The sequence below is a fragment of the Desmodus rotundus genome, chromosome 11, assembly GCF_022682495.2.
Source record: "Desmodus rotundus isolate HL8 chromosome 11, HLdesRot8A.1, whole genome shotgun sequence".
NCBI classification, from domain to species: Eukaryota; Metazoa; Chordata; class Mammalia; order Chiroptera; family Phyllostomidae; genus Desmodus; species Desmodus rotundus.
In genome coordinates, this window is record NC_071397.1 from 29,886,757 (window position 1) to 29,906,663 (window position 19,907).

Here is a 19,907-nt window from a genome sequence, read left to right on the forward strand (position 1 = left end):
GTATTTTTCAGACTATAAGACACACCCCCCACCCCCCCACCCCCATTTGGGAGTGTGTCTTAAAGTCCAAATGTAGCTTACATTTACATTGGTGAAATATTATGTTATTTATGTTATTAAATATTTTACCACATTTTTTACTTCAAAAATTTTTTTCCTATTTTCCTCCTCTGAAACCTAGGTGTGTCTTACGGTCCAAAAAAATATGGTAATTTTTACATGATTAAAAACTGACAGACTGCTTAGGAATTGATTAGGATTATCCCCCAGACTAACTTTAATTAAGCAGTATTATTATTATTATTATTATTATTTTTTTGGTAGAAGACCCTGTCTGAGAATAAAATCTTAAAGGGTGAGCCTATGCTCCAAACGTAAGTCTTGGGGGAAAAAAACTCATGAGTTGCTGGTGTTAAACGTGATCTTACAGGTTTCACTGCAGTCTTTCACCAGAGGTGGTGGAAGCCCCTCCTGTGCGGTTTCTGTTGTGTTGCTGGCCACGCGCCGCAAGTGTGCCGCAAAGCAGCCTGGCCCCTGCCGGGGGCCTTGGCCAGCGTTCTTTCTGTCAGGTACAGAGGGAAATGTGTGACTGGGTGGACCAAAGGTTTCAGCGAGGATCTCATCCTCTGTGCTCTGGCAGGCATCTCACAAAGAATCACAAAGAATCAGTATGATTTTTGTAATGAAAAGCTAGCTTGGGGTGTATTTACTGCTTAAATAAAATTGCCTGTTCTTATGCTTCCTCACTTTACTCTAGGGTAATTTCTGCTTAACATATCTGAACATATCATGTATTATTTTAAATACTGAACTGTACACAGGCATTCCTTTTTTTATTGTGCTTCTCAGATACTGCTTTTTTTTGGTTGTTGTTAAACAAATTAAAGGTTTGTGGCAACCTTGCATCAAGCAAGTCTGTTGGCACCATTTTTCTAACAGCATTTACTCACTTTGTGTCTCTCATATTTTGGTTATTCTGGCAGTCTTTTAAATTTTTCATTATTTGTTATGGTGATGTGCGATCAGTGATCTCTGATGTTATTGTAATTGTTTTGAGCCTCCACAAACCACGCCCGTATAAGATGGCAAACTTAATACATAAATGTTGTGAGTTCTGACTGCTGCACCGACCAGCCAGCCCCCCATCTCTTACTCTCTTCTGGGGTCTCCCAACTCCCTGAGACACAACAATATTGAAATTAGGCCAATTGGTAACCCTCCATTGGCCTCTAAGTGTTCAAACAAAAGGAAGAGTCATATGACTCTTACTTTAAATCAAAAGCTAGAAATGATTAAGCTTAGTGGAGAAGGCATGTGAAAAGCAAGACAGGCCAAAAGCTAGGCCTCTTGCACCAGTTAGCCAAGTTGTGAATGCGAAGGAAAAGTTCCTGAAGGAAAACGATGATGCTACTCCAGGAACACATGAATGACAAGAAAGCGAAACCGCTTTATTGCTGATACGGGAAAAGTTTTAGTGGTCCGGATAGGAGATCTAACCAGCCACAACAGTCCCGTAAGCCAGAGCCTAATCCAGAGCAAGGCCCTAACTCTCTTCAATTCTGTGAAGGCTGTGAGAGGTGAGAAAGCTACAGAGAAAAGTTTGAAGCTAGGAGAGGGTGATTGATGAGGTTTAAGAAGAGGCCATCTCTCTAAGTGCAAAGTAAAGTAGCAAGTGCTGATGTAGAAGCTGCAGCAAGTCATCCAGAAGATCTAGCTGAGATAAAGTGAATGAGGATGGCTACACTGAACAGCATGTTTTCATTGTAGACGAAACAGCCTTACACTGGAAGAAGATGCCATCTAAGACTTTCATAGCTAGAGAGAAGTCGGTGAGTGCTTGACTTTAAAGCTTCAAAGGACAGGCTGACTTTCTAGGTATAGGCTAATGAGCTTGGTGACTTTAAGTTGAAGCCAATGCTCATTTACTATTCTGAAAATTCGAGGGCCATTAAGAATGATACTCTTCTCTGCCTGTGCTCTATAAATGGAACCACAAAGCCTGGATGACAGCACATCTGTTTACAACATGGTTAACTGAATTTTTTTTGGTGTCTCTTCTTTTTTAAAAAAATATATTTTATTGATTATGCTATTACAGCTGTCCCATTTTTTCTTCCCTTTTGTTCCCCTCGGCCTGCACCCCATCCCAACTGGCATTCCCCCCCATTAGTTCACGTCCACAGGTTGTACTTGTAAGTTATTTGGCTTCTCCATTTCCTGTACTATTCTTAACCTCCCCTTTTTTATTCTCTATCTACCATTTGTGCTTCTTATTCCCTGTACCTTTTCCCCCTCTCTCCCTCCTCCCCCTCCTGCTGATAACCTTCCATGTGATCTCCATTTCTGTGATTCTGTTCCTGTTAGGCTTGTTTGCTTAGTTTGTTTTTGTTTTTGTTTTTGTTTTTTAGGTTCAGTTTTTGATAGTTGTGAGTCTGTTACCATTTTACTGTTCATATTTTTGATCTTCTTTTACTTAGATAAGTCCCTTTAACATTTCATATAATAAGGGCTTGGTGATGATGAACTCTTTTAACTTTACCTTATCTGTGAATCACTTTATCTGCCCTCCCATTCTAAATGATAGCTTTGCAGGATAGAGTAATCTTGGATGGTGGTCCTTGCCCTTCATGACTTTGAATACTTCTTTCCAGCCCCTTCTTGCCTGCAAGGTTTCTTGTGAGAAATCAGCTGACAGTCTCATGGGCACTCCTTTGTAGGTGACTCTCTCCTTTCCTCTTGCTGCTTTTAAGATTCTCTCCTTATCTTTCATCTTGGGTAACTGAATTATGATGTTTCTTGTGGTGTCTGCTTCCTTGGCTCGAACTTCTTTGGGACTCTGTGAGCTTCCTGGACTTTCTGGAAGTCTATTTTCTTTACCAGATTGGGGAAGTTCTCCTTCATTATGTTTTCAAACAAGTTTTCAGTTTCTTGCTGTTCCTTTTGTCCCTCTGGCACCCCTATGATTCAGATGTTGGAATGTTTACAGTTGTCCTGGAGGTTCCTAAGCCTCTCTTCATCTTTTTGAATTCTTGTTTTTTCATTCTGTTCTTGTTGAATGTTTATTTCTTCCTTCTGCTCTAGGTTGTTGATGAGTCCCGGTTTCCTTCCCTTCACTGTTGGTTCCCTGTACATTTTCCTTTATTTCACTTTGCATAGCCTTCAGTTCTTTCTCTATTTTGCAATCATACTCAACCATTTCTGTGAGCATCCTGATTACCAGTGTTTTGAACTGTGCATCTGATAGGTTGGCTATCTTTTCATTGCTATGTTGTATTTTTGGATGTTGATCTGTTCTTCCATTTGGGACATGTTTTTTTTGTCTCGGTGGGTCTGTTATGTAGTAGGGGGAGGAGCCTTACGTATTCACCAGAGCAGGGCAACCCGCAACTCTGTGCTGTGGCGCTGTATGTGCAGAATAGATGTTGTGTTAGCAGGCATGAACACATCAATCACACAGTACATCTCCATCAGAGCTCTTGGGTGGCCAGGGGCATTATCAATGAGCAGTAATATTTTGAAAGAAACCTTTTTTTTTTTTTCCAGAGCTGTAGGTTTCAACAGTGGGCTTGAAATACTCAGTTAACCTAACATTGGCCCTGATGTCAGTTTAACTGAATATTTTAAGATCACTGTTTTCAGCCCAAAATGTTAAACTTGCTATGTGCTGGTGCCAAGTAAGGCTGCCCACTGGGTGTGGCAGGGCAGGAGCAACTTGGGAGGGGCACTATCCTGGGTGGGTCCTCAGGGAAACACTGGGTTGGGGGGGTGGTGTGAACAGTGTTAACACAATTAATAGAGAGTGTCAGATATGACACCTCCCAGCGTGAGGTTAGCTAGGTTGAGGAAAAGGAAAAAATGGCGCCCACCAGTACTCTGGCTCAAGAGAAATGTCCAACAGATCCCTGTCCCTCCAGCACACACCCTAAAATTATTCAGTGTATCACCTTTGCGTATGACTTAGGTGCTTTTCAAACTGCTGCCTCTGTGCCGGGACTCAGAAAGAGAACAGCCTGGGTTTCCTGCAGCCCTTTGACTCTCCCAGACATAAGCCTTTCTGGGCTTCAAAATCAGATGTTATAGGGGTTCCACTATCTGGTCCAGGTCCTTCAGGCTAGGACTCAGACCCTTCACTCTTTAGGGACGACCTCTGCAGTTGTAACCCCCACTTATGGGGGTTACCCCGCGCCCGCCCCACTTATGAGTCACTGTGTGAGGAGTGGGGAGTAGAGTATGTCCTGACTACACTTAGTGTCTACCTCTCCTACCCATTTCGGTGTGGCTGTTACCCTATGTCTGTAGTTGCAGAAATCTGTTCTGCTAGTCTTCAGGTTCTCAGAGATGGCTATATGTGGTTGTCGTTTTGGTGTCAGTGAGAGGAGGTGAGCTCAGGATCCTCCTACTCCACCATCTTGAACTCGAAGCCAGGAGCCTTTCCCTTGCATGCCAATTTAGCTTGCCCTTAAAACTTGTTCTTTGTGGTTGGTGCTCTGCCCCTGCCTTGATGGCAGTTTTGGAAGGGGTTCTGTGGGTAAAATGCTTTCGAACAGCATCACATGCTACAGAGAAATCATTTTTGAAAGGAAGAGTCAATTGATGCGACAAACCTCATTGTTGTCTCGCTTTAAGAAATTGCCACAGCCACCACTCTGACCCGTCAGCAGCCATCAACATCGAGGTTACGCCCTCCACCAGCAAAAAGATTGACTGATGAAAGAAAGCTCAGGTGATGCTTAGCAATTTTTAGCAGTAAAGTATTTTTAAATTAAGATATATAAATTGTTTTTTAGACATGATGCTATTGCACACTGAATAGACTGTGGTATAGTAACACGTTTTACGTGCACTAGGAAACCAGAAAATTAGTATGACTCGATTTATTGCAATATTCATTTTATTGCGGTGGCCTGGAACTGAACCAGCAATATCTTTGAGGTAAGCCTGTAAAGGAGTAGAAGAGAGTTCCCCTGGTTTTTCTCAGTGGACAAGTTCAAGGAATATACAATGTGGGGAAAGTTTTAAAGTTTTCATTCATGCTTGTATTTCAGGAAATAAAACTTACCACCTTGGCCAAATTAAGATGGGTTGGCAATGCTAATTATACATAGGTATCGGTATATAATCTACTTAATTATCTAGTAATATATACTCCAGTTTCATATAACAAAAGAGATAACTCCATTCCATTTTTTGTGTAAATATTTTCTTTCAAAAAGATTTTTCTGGGTAGAAACTAAAGGATAAAATACCAGTAGAAAGCACTCTACTTACCTTAAAGTAGAGCACATAAAAGGATGGGAACGCATAAAAGAACGCCTCACTTACCAGCAGTGACCTGGAAAACCGCCGGTGTCTTGTGAGCTGTGCATTGACCAGACCAGGAGGGTGTTTGTGTACTTGTGTGCACGCCCTTGTTTCTAGGCGGAAGGGTAAAGAGAAGGAGTACTCTAGCACCAGAGCCCAAATTTTATAGTTTGGTTTTCAGATACGGTTTAAAACCTGATAAAAAGTTATATTGCTTCTGTTCAGAAGAATGTGTTTAGTGAGCTATTATAAACTATTGCCACCCTTTCAAAAAGGAGGTCTTAGGAATTGGCTTTGTTTTTGTTAATCATACCTGTGGAGAAGAGAAAATGTAGATAGGTGAGTATATTGCTGTAAGAACTGGCTAAGTAGGCATATACTTACTAGCACCAGAAATATGTGGGGCGGGGGCAGGATCTCGACGATATCCCAGACTTTAGGAAAGAACACTTCTTGGTAGTGCTGAAACAGCACAGACCCTCTGATGGACAGTACAGCAAACAGAGCATATTTAGGTACTTAAAGGAGTGAAAAATGACCTGTGGGTGAGGCTACTTCTGATTGCCTAAAAGTGGCTTAAACGTAAGACCGTTAGTAAATGAGAAATCTGGAGGCCAGGTGGCTCGGGGCTGTGCAGTGTTGGAACATTGAGGTCTGGAGCCACGCTTCTCTTTCCTTCTTCCCATTCTGCCACCCTCAGCACAGCCCTGCCTTTGATCTTTAGATCTGTCCCCTTGTGGTCAGCAAATGGCTGGTGTAGCTATCAGCACCTCATCGTTACGGGACTGCATCCAAAGGGGGGTGTTTTCTTTACAAGTTTCTTTTCTTAGGAAAGAGAACTTTTCCCAGAAAATTTCCCAGCCCAGTTCTCAGGGTACCCCTGACCTGAATTGGATTATATGACCTCATTCTAGTGGTGACAAGGCTAGGAGAATATTTAACCTCTAGGGTGGGAGGTAGGCTTTGCCATCAAGAAGTACCACACGGGGCTTTGGCAGTTGGCGTAGGTGCATTGCGAATTATCATCTTGTAGTACTTACCGTGTGCCCGGCACTGTTTTGAGTGTTTACAGATACTTTATTCACCAGATCTTTGTAGTGCCCTGTGGTTGGTGAACTATCATCGTTTCCATTTTACAGATAAAGAAACTGAGGCACAACAAGGTAAGCCCAAAAGTAGCCCAAAGTCACACAGCTAGTAGATTACAGAGTCAAGCCCATGTTCTTAACTGTTACACTGTGTTGAGCTGTGATGAAAATAAAACTCTAAGACTACCAGGTGACATTGTGCCATTCAAACCAGACATTGGGCCCCGTTTGTCAAATTGATAGCTGGCAGCTTTGTGTCATAGGAGGAGCACTAGATTTGGAGGTAGTACCTGTATTTTGTCTTGGGCCCTGGCGTCTTATCTGGGAAATGGAGGTAAGAATCCCTCTGTGGTCGATGGCCAGAATACATGAGTAAATAAACATGAAACACCTAACATGGTGACCTGCATGCCGTATGGGGCTGAGACTGTAACCTGAACGTCAGGTCAGAGGAGATCAGTCAGAGGTGAGTTGGCATGGAAACCATGGTCGTAAAGCATGGTCTTAGCCTGTGGAGGATTTGTAGCTGCCTAAAAAGCTGAGGATACCGGCAGCTTCAAAGAAATCTAGTCTGTCGCCGTTTGTTAAACATTTATGAAGAAATTTATATTATACGATTTATTTCATATTTATATATTTCTTGTCTTTTGAGGCTGTAAAGTGGTACAGAAATATTTGATAGATTTATATTTATTTAAGTTCACATATTTAAAACAATGAGTTCTATGAAGTTAACTCCTCAAACCACTTCTCAGCAGTCTCTAGCCAGCAGTTGTACACCTATGTGTGTGTGTCTCCTGGAAGGCGGGCAGTGCCCCTCCGCTCACCACTGGGGAGCCCACACACACCAGTGTCCCCGTGTGAGAGCTGGCCAGGTTACACGGAGAGGCTCAGAAAGGGAGTCCTGGACAGAGCAGAGGTTAGGTCGTCTTCGGAGACCACTTCAGTCATTTACTCAGTCAGCCCAGATACTACCTATTTAGCATTAAGAAAGATTAATTAAAAACAACAACAGCAAATAGTTCTCCTTAATTCTCAGGTACTTATATTTTTGTAAGCATTTGAAAACAAGTCTGTGGCTTGAAAATTTTAATATGCTTCAAATGGACATTTGTGGCTTAAGTTTACAAGGTAATATACATGGAAGTTTATTTCATTTATAAAGCAAGTAATGCTTTGATATGAAGGAATTCCAGATAATATTTTTATTAGGGAAAAAGCTTTAAATGGTTTCAGGAGTAGAAAATAAAAAGGGTTCTTTGAATAACATGAAAATTTATAAAGCTTTAAGAAGACAGACTTTTGCCATTAAGAAGAGCATCACTGCATTTCATAGAAGCAGCCTTTTTTAATCATCACTCTTTCCACTTTAAATTCATTCTTTCTTAGGATGATGCCTCAGTAGTTACTGATAAAGAATTAGACTTGGCAGTTTTCATTGTAGCAAGGGCATACTGAAAGCCGAATGTTCATGCTCAGTCAAAACCAGTAATGAAAAACATAACACCCATTTACTTACCATATTCTTATCTGCCTTAAACTAGATTAGCAATACATAAAATCTCGCGTTGCTCTTTGACATTTTTTTATTGTTTGTACAAATAGATTATGACCAGCTAATGCCTCTGACATTCAAGTAAAGGATGAATTCAATTAATATTTATTGAGCCCCAGCAGAGTTCACGGAACTCTAGTAAATACCAGAAAATGCAGCTTGGTGTGCAAGTAGGGGAAGAGGGTTCAGTCTGGAAACTAGAAGACAGAGAATTACTGCTGAGAGAAGAGACAGGATTACGTAAGAGAATTGGTTATGAGAATTCAGTTTGAAATCTGGAATAATACTAAAATTCCCAATTTAAATTACATTTTCTTTAATTCAAAGGTTAATTTTCTTGCTGCTGGTAAGTCAGAGGGAAGAGCAGACGAGGTTTTTAAGTATTGTGCAAACTCATTTCAAGTAAAATCTAATGTGTTATGGAGGTCGCCTTTAGAGTAATAGTTGGAGAAGATAAGCAACTGCCCAGGTAAATACAGCTCCTGGTGCCTTCCCCTTGTAAAGCATCTCTGACTTAAAACCCGTCTGCCTCTGACTGAGCACACAGCTTCAGACTGCTGGTCAGGTGCTGTGATAGCACACATGGGACCCCTCTTGTGGGAGAGGGGAGGAAGCTGTTCTACGGCCTACAAGGTGGCTGGCTGGTGGAGGAGACAGACCCGCCCCCGGGGTGACGGCAGTGACGCACCAAGCTGTGACACAGTTACTCTAGAGGACACATTTCTGGTTTAGATAGATAATTCCCACCTCGTTGTCATTGGTGAAGTGGAGAGACCGGGGAAGGGAGGCCAGTCAGGAAGGAAGCAGTTGTAATGTGGTAGTGGGGCAGCTCTGTGGAGCCTGTGGCTGTGCAAGCAGGAGGAGGAGCCAGCCAGGATATCAACGGCGTGGCCACAGGGGCTCCCAAGACACTGTGGCCTTGGACTCAAAGGGAGGAGATTTCCAAGGAGGAAGGATCAGCAAGTGCTAAATGAGGTGGTAGTTAGCAAGGCCCAAAAGAGGGATTTTGTGACCAGATCACTGGTGCTTTTCAAAAATAGTGTCATTAGTTCACTTTTTCTGGCAGCTGAAGTAGGATCACTTGACTTGTTTCCACCATGGCTCTGCTGTCACCTCTCATAATCTGTGTTTGGAAAGCATTTCAATTTTTCAGTCATTTATTGAGCATTTGCTTTGTGCCAGCATTAAATTAAGCTGCACTCTTTCCTGGTGAGAAGATAGGAGGGGGTGGATGGTGGCTCTAGGTACAAATATGATTGATGTAGTACAGAGGCCAGTAGTACACTGAGGCATGCCTGTCCATCTGAATGTGTTCAGATACCATTAGAAACTAAAAATGAAAATATAAAGGCACTTGGGAAGTCTGCCACTTTGCAGGCAGCCTCTAGCCGTTAGCAGGGAGTCAGCAGGCCTGACAGGTCAGATGTGGGCGATGTGGCCGACACTGGCAGTGGTGCTGGGTCTTGTGGGCTCAGGGGTCACTTGTTGCCTCGGAGGGAGCTCGGCCAGCTTACTACTGTGGCTACAGTGGGTAGTGAAGTCAACCCTGCTTTCATGGGGAAGTCAGGGCACTGCCTATTTTAACCCAGTTTGTGCTTTGGGGCACCAGGAAAAGCTTCTTAAACTGGTTATAGCAGTTGTGTTTTCCAGGGGCAACGCCAGCCTTCTGTTGAATTTTAGGCTTATTGTATAAACACTCTCTCACTGTGGTAATGTGGTGATTAACCTGAAATGCTTATATCTGATCAGAGTACCCGCAATAGAAAAAATAAAAACATTAGTGTTAAAAGTGTGTTACTAAAATGCAAAGTGTTACATTATTTTCCTTTAGCTTATAAACTACCATACAAAGGCACTACTTGGAAGGGAACAAGAAGCAGCCAGTAAATACTGTCATACTTTGTTTACCTTCACTCACTTGGATTTTGGTATCAGATGAGTTCTGGGATGGTCACAGTTAAGAGAATCACTAGTCTCACTCACCATATTGAGGATTTCTTGTTGATAGAGACTGGTCTTCATGACTTTGTCCTGTTTGAAATGTCACCTCTTTTTACAGCATCTGTCATCATCGCGATGTGAAATAGGCCAGTGAGCACATGCTGGGCGTGCCGTGAGTTCATGGGAGGTGCAGCGCTGCTTTTAACAACATTTTTCTTTTAACTCAAAACATTTTAACCTTTTCTTGTAAATTTCTGATATGTGTGCGGTTTGAAACAGTCACCTACCAACACAGTTTTCAGATAAAACACTAGTATGAAATCTTAAGGTAACTTAGAAAATGGTTACCCACAAGCAAATAACTGTAGGCTTGATGCCTTGTCTTTAAGACTGAAACTTCTTCATTTTACTGCATTGTCCTGATTTCTTCTGTTTGCTCATTGCCTTTTTAAGGGATCCTTTGTGCTTCATTGTCGTTCTTTACGATGTTGTCCTAGCTGAATTTCTTCAATTTGCCTTAGGCTTTTCTTGTATTCTGGATCTCCCATTATTTTTATTGTCCACCAGCTACTGTTTCTGCATACTGATTAAAACGTATTGCTGCCTCCTCCTTCCACCAGTGTGTAGCTGAGCATGGAGCACAACACCTGCTGTGTGGTGCAGGTTTGGTGAATTCTCGCTGTTTGCGCAGGCGTCCATTCTCTCATAGCAGCCCTTGTGTGGATTGCTCCGAGGCCCCACTACACCACCCTGGAGGAGGTTTCTGTGTGTCTGGGTGTACATGCATGTGTATTTTGTGCACACAAAATGTAACCCATGCAGATTTAAATATTTTTCTTAAATTGCACTAATTAAGCCATTTAATTTGAATAAACTTTATTTTTTCTGAATTTTTAAATTAAATGTATCTGCAAAACTGTTTTCAACATCTTGTTATTCTATTGTCTTTGTGGCCTCTGAGCTTTTATTCATTCAGTCAGCAAGTTAGCGGACCCTGTATCAAAAGGATGCATTGAACTCCCAGTGATTTGTGAATACTCTGTTAACCGATAATATGCCACAGTTGGTTCCCTCAGCCCAGTTAGCTCAGTGATGGCCACGTCCACCTGTTCCCTCGCTATAAAGTGAGAAGGTACAGGGCTTGGTAGGAGGAGAGTGGAGTGGGGAGACCTAAACTGTGAGTGCGGAGCTGAATGGTTTTTGAACTGTTTCTGTCGCTGCTTCTCTTAGTACAAATAATTATAAACTATTTAAAAGTTGCTTTTCATTTTCAGAATTTTCAGTGATTTCTTTTTGATTAGGTTCCATTGTCAACACATGACTTGTGATGAAATGTGGCTTAAGGGAATGAGCACTCGCTGGTCTAGAGGTCAGAAGACTGTTCTAGTGCAGGTTTTTTGGTACTGAACTGGGGAAGTGACATTGAGCAGGTGTTTTAATCTCTCTTGCCCTGGTTTCTGTGACTGGAGATAATGGAAGGAGATGCTCTTTACGTGTTTCGTGGAGACAAAATGATAACCTGTAAATGTTCTATAAAAACATCCAGGAAACATGTTTATGATGATTTTGATGATAACTAGTCTTTCACTGTCCTTTTTAATTTTTTTAAAATTCTTTACCCAAGGACATTTTATTGATTTGAGAGAGAGAGGAAGGGAGGGAGGGGGTGGTGAGAGAGAAAAATAGAGAAAGAGAAACATTGATATGAGAGAGAAGCATCGATTGGTTACCCCCTGTATGTGCCCCAACCAAGACTGAACCTGCAGCCTAGGTATGTGCCCTACTGGGAGTTGAATCCGTGACCTTTCAGTGGATGGGATGATGCTCCAAACAACTGAGCCACCTGCCTAGGGTTTAACTGTCCTTTTTACGTACTGAAACTCAAAAGCACAACCTTCGAAAGGAATTGAGAGCAAGCTAAATGTAGCGAGTCAAGTTAGCAGGCATTGAAATCTGTTAGGAAAACCCATTGGAAACTTGTCTTTACTGATTTTGCAAGGCTGAGTTTTCATTCAGGTTAAAGGTTGTTTTTTCAGCGTCTGTGACTGCATAGCTTTTGTGATAACAATGAAAATTCATGAGGGTGAAATCTGTCATATTGGGGGATCGTGGGCCGAAGAGTTGGGTAAAGAGGTCGCAGGGCAGGCATGTTGTAGGTGTGAGAGCGGAGGGAGTCACCTGTGTCCATCATGAGGCTGCTCAGACGGAAACGTTGGTCAGGCCTGGAAGAAAGTTCTTGTATTTTTGGAGCTAAGAGAAAATTTTCCCCAATCACTTGAAAATAGTGACAGCCTTGCTACAGCAATCACTGTCGCTCGGCAGATGGACATGCTCCTTTCTCATTCTGAAGGAGTCCAGAGTTGCCTGGACTTTACATTGTGATTGACTTTCATGGCAGCCCCACTAATTGTGGTAGGGGTTGCAAAGAGAGCCCGAGTCTGTTGTTTGTGCGGAATGCCTTTTTGAGACTGAAAAGATCAGTTAAAAAAAACTTTGTAATGGAATGTGAAAATTGAGCTGTTTACAGTGCCGTGGTAGATACAGAATTCATGTTACCTTGAGGGAAGGAAGTGAGCTGTGCGGGTTTCATATTAAAACTGTGGGCGGTACTGTTCTGTTTCTGTAATGAGGAAGGTCTGGCCCACCTAAATGCCCTCAGAAGTGAATGACTGAATAAACCACTTACTGAGTAGGTCCATACAATAGCAGAATGCAGTCCATCCCCACACACAGTTCTGTTTAAAGAAAACTATGTTTGTATTGTTGTACATACTTTGTTTCAAGCATGTTTATAAGCATATGTATGAAGCCTAGAAAATGTATGGTAAGGGCCTTTTCTTGTGGTGAAATACACATAAAATTTAAGACTTTGACCAGTTTTAAGAGCACAGTTTATTGACATTAACTACATTCACATTATTGTACAACCATCACCATCAGTCAGGGTCGGGAAGTCTTACTCATTTTTGCCTGTTTTGCATCTTTTACAAGAACGTGTTGCTTTTAGAGGAAAAACTGAGTAAGATTACCACCTAAGGCTTTGCTGTGGTTCTGTGACACTAGACAAATTTAACTTTGTTTTTCCATCTGCAAATGAGGATAGTACCTCTCTCATGGCATTGTTATAAAGATTAAACAAATGCATATGTGTTTACGTGTGTATTTGTATTTTTTCAAGCTTTGTATAAAACAAACACTATACTATATGCTGGCTGTTATTTTTACTAGTTACGTGTGTGATCCTAAGGGTGTGAAGGGTAAAATACGATTTCAAAAACCAAATAAAGTGCTCCGTGTTTTTACAGATTAGATGATTTACTACTAGATAAGGTTTAGATTTGAAAGTGTAAATAAATTAATATTCTTAGTGGAGTATGGTGTACTACATAGAACACTATAGTCTTTAAAAGATGTACAGCGTAGAAGTAATAAAAACAGACCGTGTGCTGTGTTAGAGCGATCTCCGTTCTCACCCAGTGACCCATGGCTCACCGCTGTTGTGGCTAGATCGACAGGGCGGTAAAAATGAACTGATACTATTTTCTTATGTTTAAGGATTTTTCCATAAACTCATCCTAATTGTTAGTATTTGTTATTACTTGAAAAAGCAAAGTAATTTAAATATAAAACCAGAAATAATTACTTAAACTTGTTAGCTTTGCCTTTTTTTTTTACTTTTGTTATTCTTGGTTGTGCTTTGTTTTGGGGAGGACATGTGCTTCTGTTTGCGAGTAGAAATTGCAGGTACATAATAGGCATGTTTCGGGTCCTGAATTAAACAGGTCTCTGATACGGATGTTTCCCTGTCCCCCCTCCACAGTTGATGGGTCAGAGCACCGCTGGCTTCCGTGCCACTGGACTTCGTTTATTTTACTGAGCTGTCATAATACCACAGAGATGGTCCTTTAGTTGTGTTTTTAATCTAGAAGATCTTGGCCTTTTAAAATATTTTATTCGTGGTTTATATTTACATGGTGTACTGTATACTATATATGTCATGTAGGTGGAATGTGGAATGGACTGGAAAACATAAAATAGATCTTCAAAGAGGTCTAACTAAAAATGAACCCATTTGAAAAGGGTTAAAAATGAAAAAATGACTTTCATATATGAGTCATTTGCATGCTTTTATGTCATAGTTGTGTCTTGGCTTAAAATTCTGTATGTTGTAAATTAGTGATAATCTGTGCATTGCTTTATTGCTTCAACCTTCATTTGTCCGTAGTGCATGTGTAATACATATGATTCTGATAATGTCATATCAGACCTTATCAGAATCTGAAAATGACTGGAAAATATGTGCAGTTATCTTTTCCAAGCCTTTTGTGGGTTTCACATACTCTTTTATGAGTTGAGTAGTAAATAATACTTTGCAACAATTTATTCATTGAAATTAATAATTTGTGATTCCCTGAAGCTTCAAACAGGATATATGATAACAATTTCTATATTTCTACTTCAAAAAAGAGAGGAAAGCTGTGAATTTCTGTGGGTTGTAGAAGAAATACCCAGGATGTGATAGACCTACCATTATTTTTGTCAAATATTTATGTACCTGTTCTGTGTAAGACATCTCAGTCAATATTGAAGAACTTTTAAAAGATGACTGATTCGCCTTTTGACAAGTGTATGATAATCAAAGGCAGATCAAATAAGGTTGTAAATTGTTAAAACAGAAGTTCAATTGGGATATAAATCCCGGAGATTGGAGTTGTGATCCTCTGAACTGTTGGCTGTGGCCACAGAAAACTGACCTGTGGGAGACGTTCCATGTCCTGGAATACAATGCTTTCAGACTCCACCTCACTCCACTCCAACTCCGACCCTTCCACTTTCTAAATTCCACACTGACGGAAAAAGGAGATACTTAAAAAGATTTTTAATGATAGAGTGAGCAGGAAGCTCATACAGAGTGCTGGCACCCCATTAGAGTTCCTTTCCCAGTACAGTTCAGTGGCTTGGTACTGCCACCATGGAAGTGGCTGTCCTTGAATAAAGAAAGGGTTTGTTTCAGAGTTTTATGGATACTTATGTAGAATCAGTAGTGTTTTCTTTCCGTCCCTCCCTCCCTCCCTCTCTCCCCCCTCCCCTCTCCTCCTTCCATCCATCCAGTTTTTTTCCCTTATAGTTACTTTAAAATTCAACATTTCGGGGGAGGGTGGAGGTGGGGGAGGGAGGTGGGTTCAGCTGGGGTGGGGTGGAGGGATGAGGAGAAAAGGCATACAACTGTAATTGAGTAACAATAAAAATAAAAAATAAAAAATAAATAAAATAAATACAATTCAACATTTCAAATCATCAACATTTATTTCCAAGTTAGGTATTGACAATATGAGGTAATATCCAAAACACACACACACATACACTTCTGAAGAGGCATTGTTTGTAAGAATGTGGTATCAGATCCCAGCGTAGCCAGTAAATTCAAAAGTAGTGTCTGTCTCATGAGGTTTGGGGTATTAAATGAGTTAACATATGTAAAGTAGCCACAATGGTGCGGGGCATGTAAGGAATCATCAGGGTACAGAATAATGTGAATGGTATGATATCATTTGTTAAAAAGGAGGGTTTGGATATGTGCCTAGAATGGGTGTGTGTACATAAATACATGCACACATATAGTCTATTTGGATGTACAGAATGAGTATAAAATATGGGTAAAATTATTTTTAGAAGAATAAAACTGAAAATGGTTTCTTTGAGGAAGAGGGTCAACTTTTTGAACTGTTCTTTTTTTAGCCATATATTTTTAAAATAATGCCATGTTTCAAGTGTTAAGAGATTCTATTTTAAGACAAGAATTTGTTCATCTCAGATGGTCCTGCTGAGGCACCAGTGGCCAACGGGAACACGACCACGGTGCCGGCTCTGAACGATGATCTGGACATCTTTGGACCAATGATTTCGAATCCCTTACCTGCAGCTGTCATGTCCCCAGCTCAGGTATGTGGTAAGAATATGGTTTCACATATTCACTGCTTATTTCCTTTCCGAAAAGTTTTGAAATTTCAATTTTGAAAGAATTGTTTCTGAGGAGTCGCTGATTTGAAAGCCTCCTGTTTAGACCACGTGTTGGCAAACTAAATAAGTCTGATGCTTGCTGGCAAATAAAGTTTTATTGGTACACAACCACTCCCATCATTTACATATCATCTGTGGCTGCTTTCACACGAAAAACACAAGTTGAATAGTTAGAACAGACACCATATGACCCACAGATCCTAAAGACTCACTGCCTAAGGTTTGATAACTTTTGCTTTAGGAAAACACCAGTGTTTACAGTGAACGAGTGGGAAAACTCAGACTACTTCAGCCTTTCCTGAGATCAGCAGGGTCACTTACCTCAGAGTTTGTAAACTGTGAGTGTGTAAGTATAGACTGGAGACCAGTAGTTCTTTCCTTCTGCTCTCCTGAGCCATCCCCAAGATAGTGTTTATTCCTGGTTGCAGGAAAACTAGCAGTAAGAGGTTCTAGACAATTCAGTATTCATATTCTTTATTATGAAGATAAAATGTTTTAAGTTAGCCTCAAAACCTGTTTTATTTTAGTGATTTTTAAAAAATCTATCAGGATTTTTAGGTAAAGAAATTTTGAATTGCCTTCTGATTATTACATGGAATTTCTTTATTTGCTTGTATTCCTTTTTCTTAAATTACAAAAAATACTTTAAATACCACTTCAGTTTTATTGAGATGAGACTGGCAAAATTACAATGTATTTTAAACATAAAACGTGATGATTGATATATGTATACATTGTACATTTTTACTTTTGGGGGGACATGAGAATACAAGTTCTATTCTCAGCAAATTTCAGTTATACAGTAAGCATACCATATTTTGTCATGTATAATGTGCACTTTTTTGCCCAAATTTGAGGGAAAAATAATGATGCGCATTATACATGGGTAATACTAATTCCTTATGTGAATATTGTGAATTTGTTACCAGTGCATAAAATTTCTTGTGCCTTGTATGTATTCTTATGTTTTGTAACTATTTGTTACATGAAATGTCTTACACCATAATATGTTAAAAAATAAATGCTAAAATTCCTTTATACAAAAAACAAGTATCTAAATATAAGTAAATACATAATTGAATTGAAAAAGTAAAATGAAGGATGTTTTTCCTTAAAGTCAGGACCAAAAATATGGGAGTGCATTGTACACGGGAACACATTATACACAGGTGCGCATTATACACGGCAAAGTGCGGTGCTCAGCTGTAGTCACCGTGTTATGTTGCACTTCAGATTCACAGACCTTACTCGTCTCAGCTGAAATTGTGGGCCCTCTGTTTTTTAATTTGTACCCTGAAAGATTTACCAAGCCCCCTATATTTCCTCCACCCTTACACATGTAAGTGATACCATGCAGTCATACGATACTTGTCTTTCTTTAAGGTGAAATATATTAACTGTCAGGAATATGGACTACTCTTAAGCATAAAATTTTAAGATTCTGTTTTAAATTTATACTTTACAAATAACCAATTTCTTTCAGTGCAGCATAATTTTTGATGTAAAATACTTCCTTTTCTAGAGAGAAAAACTGAACCAAATTGGAATTGTTTGGATGGAAAGTTTTAATATGAAAGAAGTTATGTCTTCCTGAGAAGACTAATTACATATATTTTGTTATACATATTTATTGTTATGGCAGTCATTGTATAATTACTACCAGAATTGAGCACATGAATTTCTTAGGAATATTAGTTTAAATGCATTGTTATCAAAATCATCTTCAGCATTAGTGTTTATTTTCAGAAAGGGACTTTATTTTATGGCTGAGCCCCTTGCTGCCGCCGCACCCCGCCCCCCACCACATAGAAAGAGGGACTACGTGTTGCTGTTGATGTTTTAGTTGACATTAATTACCTTGTGAATTTGTGCAGGCTTGGGTATGCATGTGATAAAATGTCTAATGCTAATGTGGCTTTAGAAAGAAGTATTTAAGATATTTGATAATCTGAGTTTGAAAAGCAACTTCGTTGGTCTAGCATTCTAGTGAGGTTGCTTTATCTGCTAGACCTCTTTGATTCCACTGGGGCATGAGAGTTGCTTTGCAGCTGCTTGGAGAGTTAGACCCACACCTGAGGCTTCCGTGTACCTCACGCATTCTGTTCAGCATCAAAGCAGCAAGGGGAACACTGCAAACCTCGTTTAACTGCTAAGTACAAGTAGAACCACGACGAGAGTGTGTGTGGACAGCTTTCGCTGTCATGAGGGCTTGGTCTGGCCTTCATGCTTTGGGCACTCTGCAGCACTAACTGGTAGAACAACAGGGCTAATATTCTTAATCACACCCAATTCTTTTTTCAAACACTGAGTTTGAACCAAAACTGTGCCAGTTTTATTGAGCCCTATAAAATATTTTGTGAACAGTAAAGATCCAAATCCAGACATATTTTTGAAATAATGTCTTTGAATTGGGGTAGGTGGGTTAAAGTATACCTTTTATGCATAAACTGGTAATATATAATTTAATTTTTGTGGGGCATTATTACATGAAATTGATTGGACACCAACAGGAATTACTGTTGACCCCTGAACAATGTGGGGACTAGGGGTACCAACTCCAAGCAGTCAGAAGTCTGCATATAACTTTTGACTCCCCCAAATTTTATTAGTACCTTACTGTTGACCAGAAGCCTTACTGATAACAGCCAACACATATTTTGTATATATGTATTATATACTGTATTCTTAAAATAGAATAAGCTAGAGAAAAAAATGTTAAGAAAATTGTAAGAGAAAAATACGCTTACAGTACTGTATTTACTGAAAAAAAGAATCCGTGTATAAGTTTACCTGCACAGTTTAAACCTGTTGTTCAAGAGGGTCACCTGTATTCTTCATCCTATATCCTTTCAATCCTGATTTGATTTTCTGAGTATAGCACAAATTCTAGTAAAACATTTTCCCACTCATGTGAATATGAGATAGATTGCCTTACTTGTCTGGCTGTGTAGACTCCCCTAAGGGGATTAGAGATACTTACCAGAGTGTACATGAGTACTGGGGGTTGAAGGGAATTGTTCCCGAGTCCCCAAAGGTGACATGCAGAAGCCATCCCTTTCCTATCTTGTCTGTAATATATATACACCCACAGCATCTGGACCTGCACAAGTGCTGTGGCCTGTCCTTGGTTCAGCCCTGGGATTCCAGTCTGGAATCCCAGACTGGAGAGACTTTGCTCAGGGGTCCTGCAGCCTCCTGAAGTGAAGAATAACAGGCAGAAATTTTATCCTGGAGTTGTAGTGCTGGCAAAGGGCGCACCAGAAATAATAAATGGTCATTTGAGTGCTCACTAGCTGTGCATTTGGTTTGGCTGTTCATAGACTGTGTCCACGTTGAGGTAGATGATCCACATTACCTACCTTCATCGGAAGAAATACCCTTGTTTTAAAGCATGTGAGTATTGGTTAGGCTGCTCTAGTATGAGACTGGAGTGATAGCTTTCCCTACCACTTTGGGTTTTCTTGTAGTTATAGCTGCTTCACAGGGAATAGAACTCAGAGTTTTTGAGCAGGTTCTTGGATTGAACAGAAATTACACATGATGAAAAGATCACTTGGTGAGGTGGCTGCTTTGTTATCTAACCATATGAACAGTAAATACTGTGTGCTTATCCCTGCCATTGCGCAGAGCGCTTCTCGTGGTCGTCAAACAACTCTTTCAGGTGGGTGGTGGTGTTACCCCATTTTACGGTAGAGGGCAGTGGACGTTAAATGGATGTCTGACAGCAACGTCGATACTGCAGTAAATGTGGGCTCTAATCCGGCAGGCGGCCCCCAAGCCCACGCTCTTAGCTTCTGGGATCTTTGCTTCCTCATTGGTAGTTCAGATGCATTTGTTATATTTGGTATTCCATTGTGTCCAATTTTATACATTTCAGATCTTTTGCAAAATTAAGTGGCTTTTTCTATCTAAAAATTCTTGCTTAATTAGTCATAATAGATTCAAAATATTATTTGGCCTAAGTTAGTTTTAAGTACAATGCTTGAATGGTAATTTAGTGT

At 40.3% G+C, this 19,907-nt stretch overlaps 1 protein-coding gene across 3 annotated transcripts in view; it reads left to right on the plus strand.

Annotated features, from left to right (window-relative positions):
- Nucleotides 1-19,907, plus strand: part of SMAP1 (small ArfGAP 1) — a 141,817-nt gene that overhangs the window by 115,825 nt on the left and 6,085 nt on the right. For all 3 annotated transcript variants that reach the window (XM_024576666.4, XM_053913582.2, XM_053913583.1), the window contains one exon: nucleotides 15,701-15,828. In XM_024576666.4, the coding sequence (XP_024432434.2) occupies nucleotides 15,701-15,828 (128 nt within the window). The remainder of the gene's footprint in view (nucleotides 1-15,700; nucleotides 15,829-19,907) is intronic.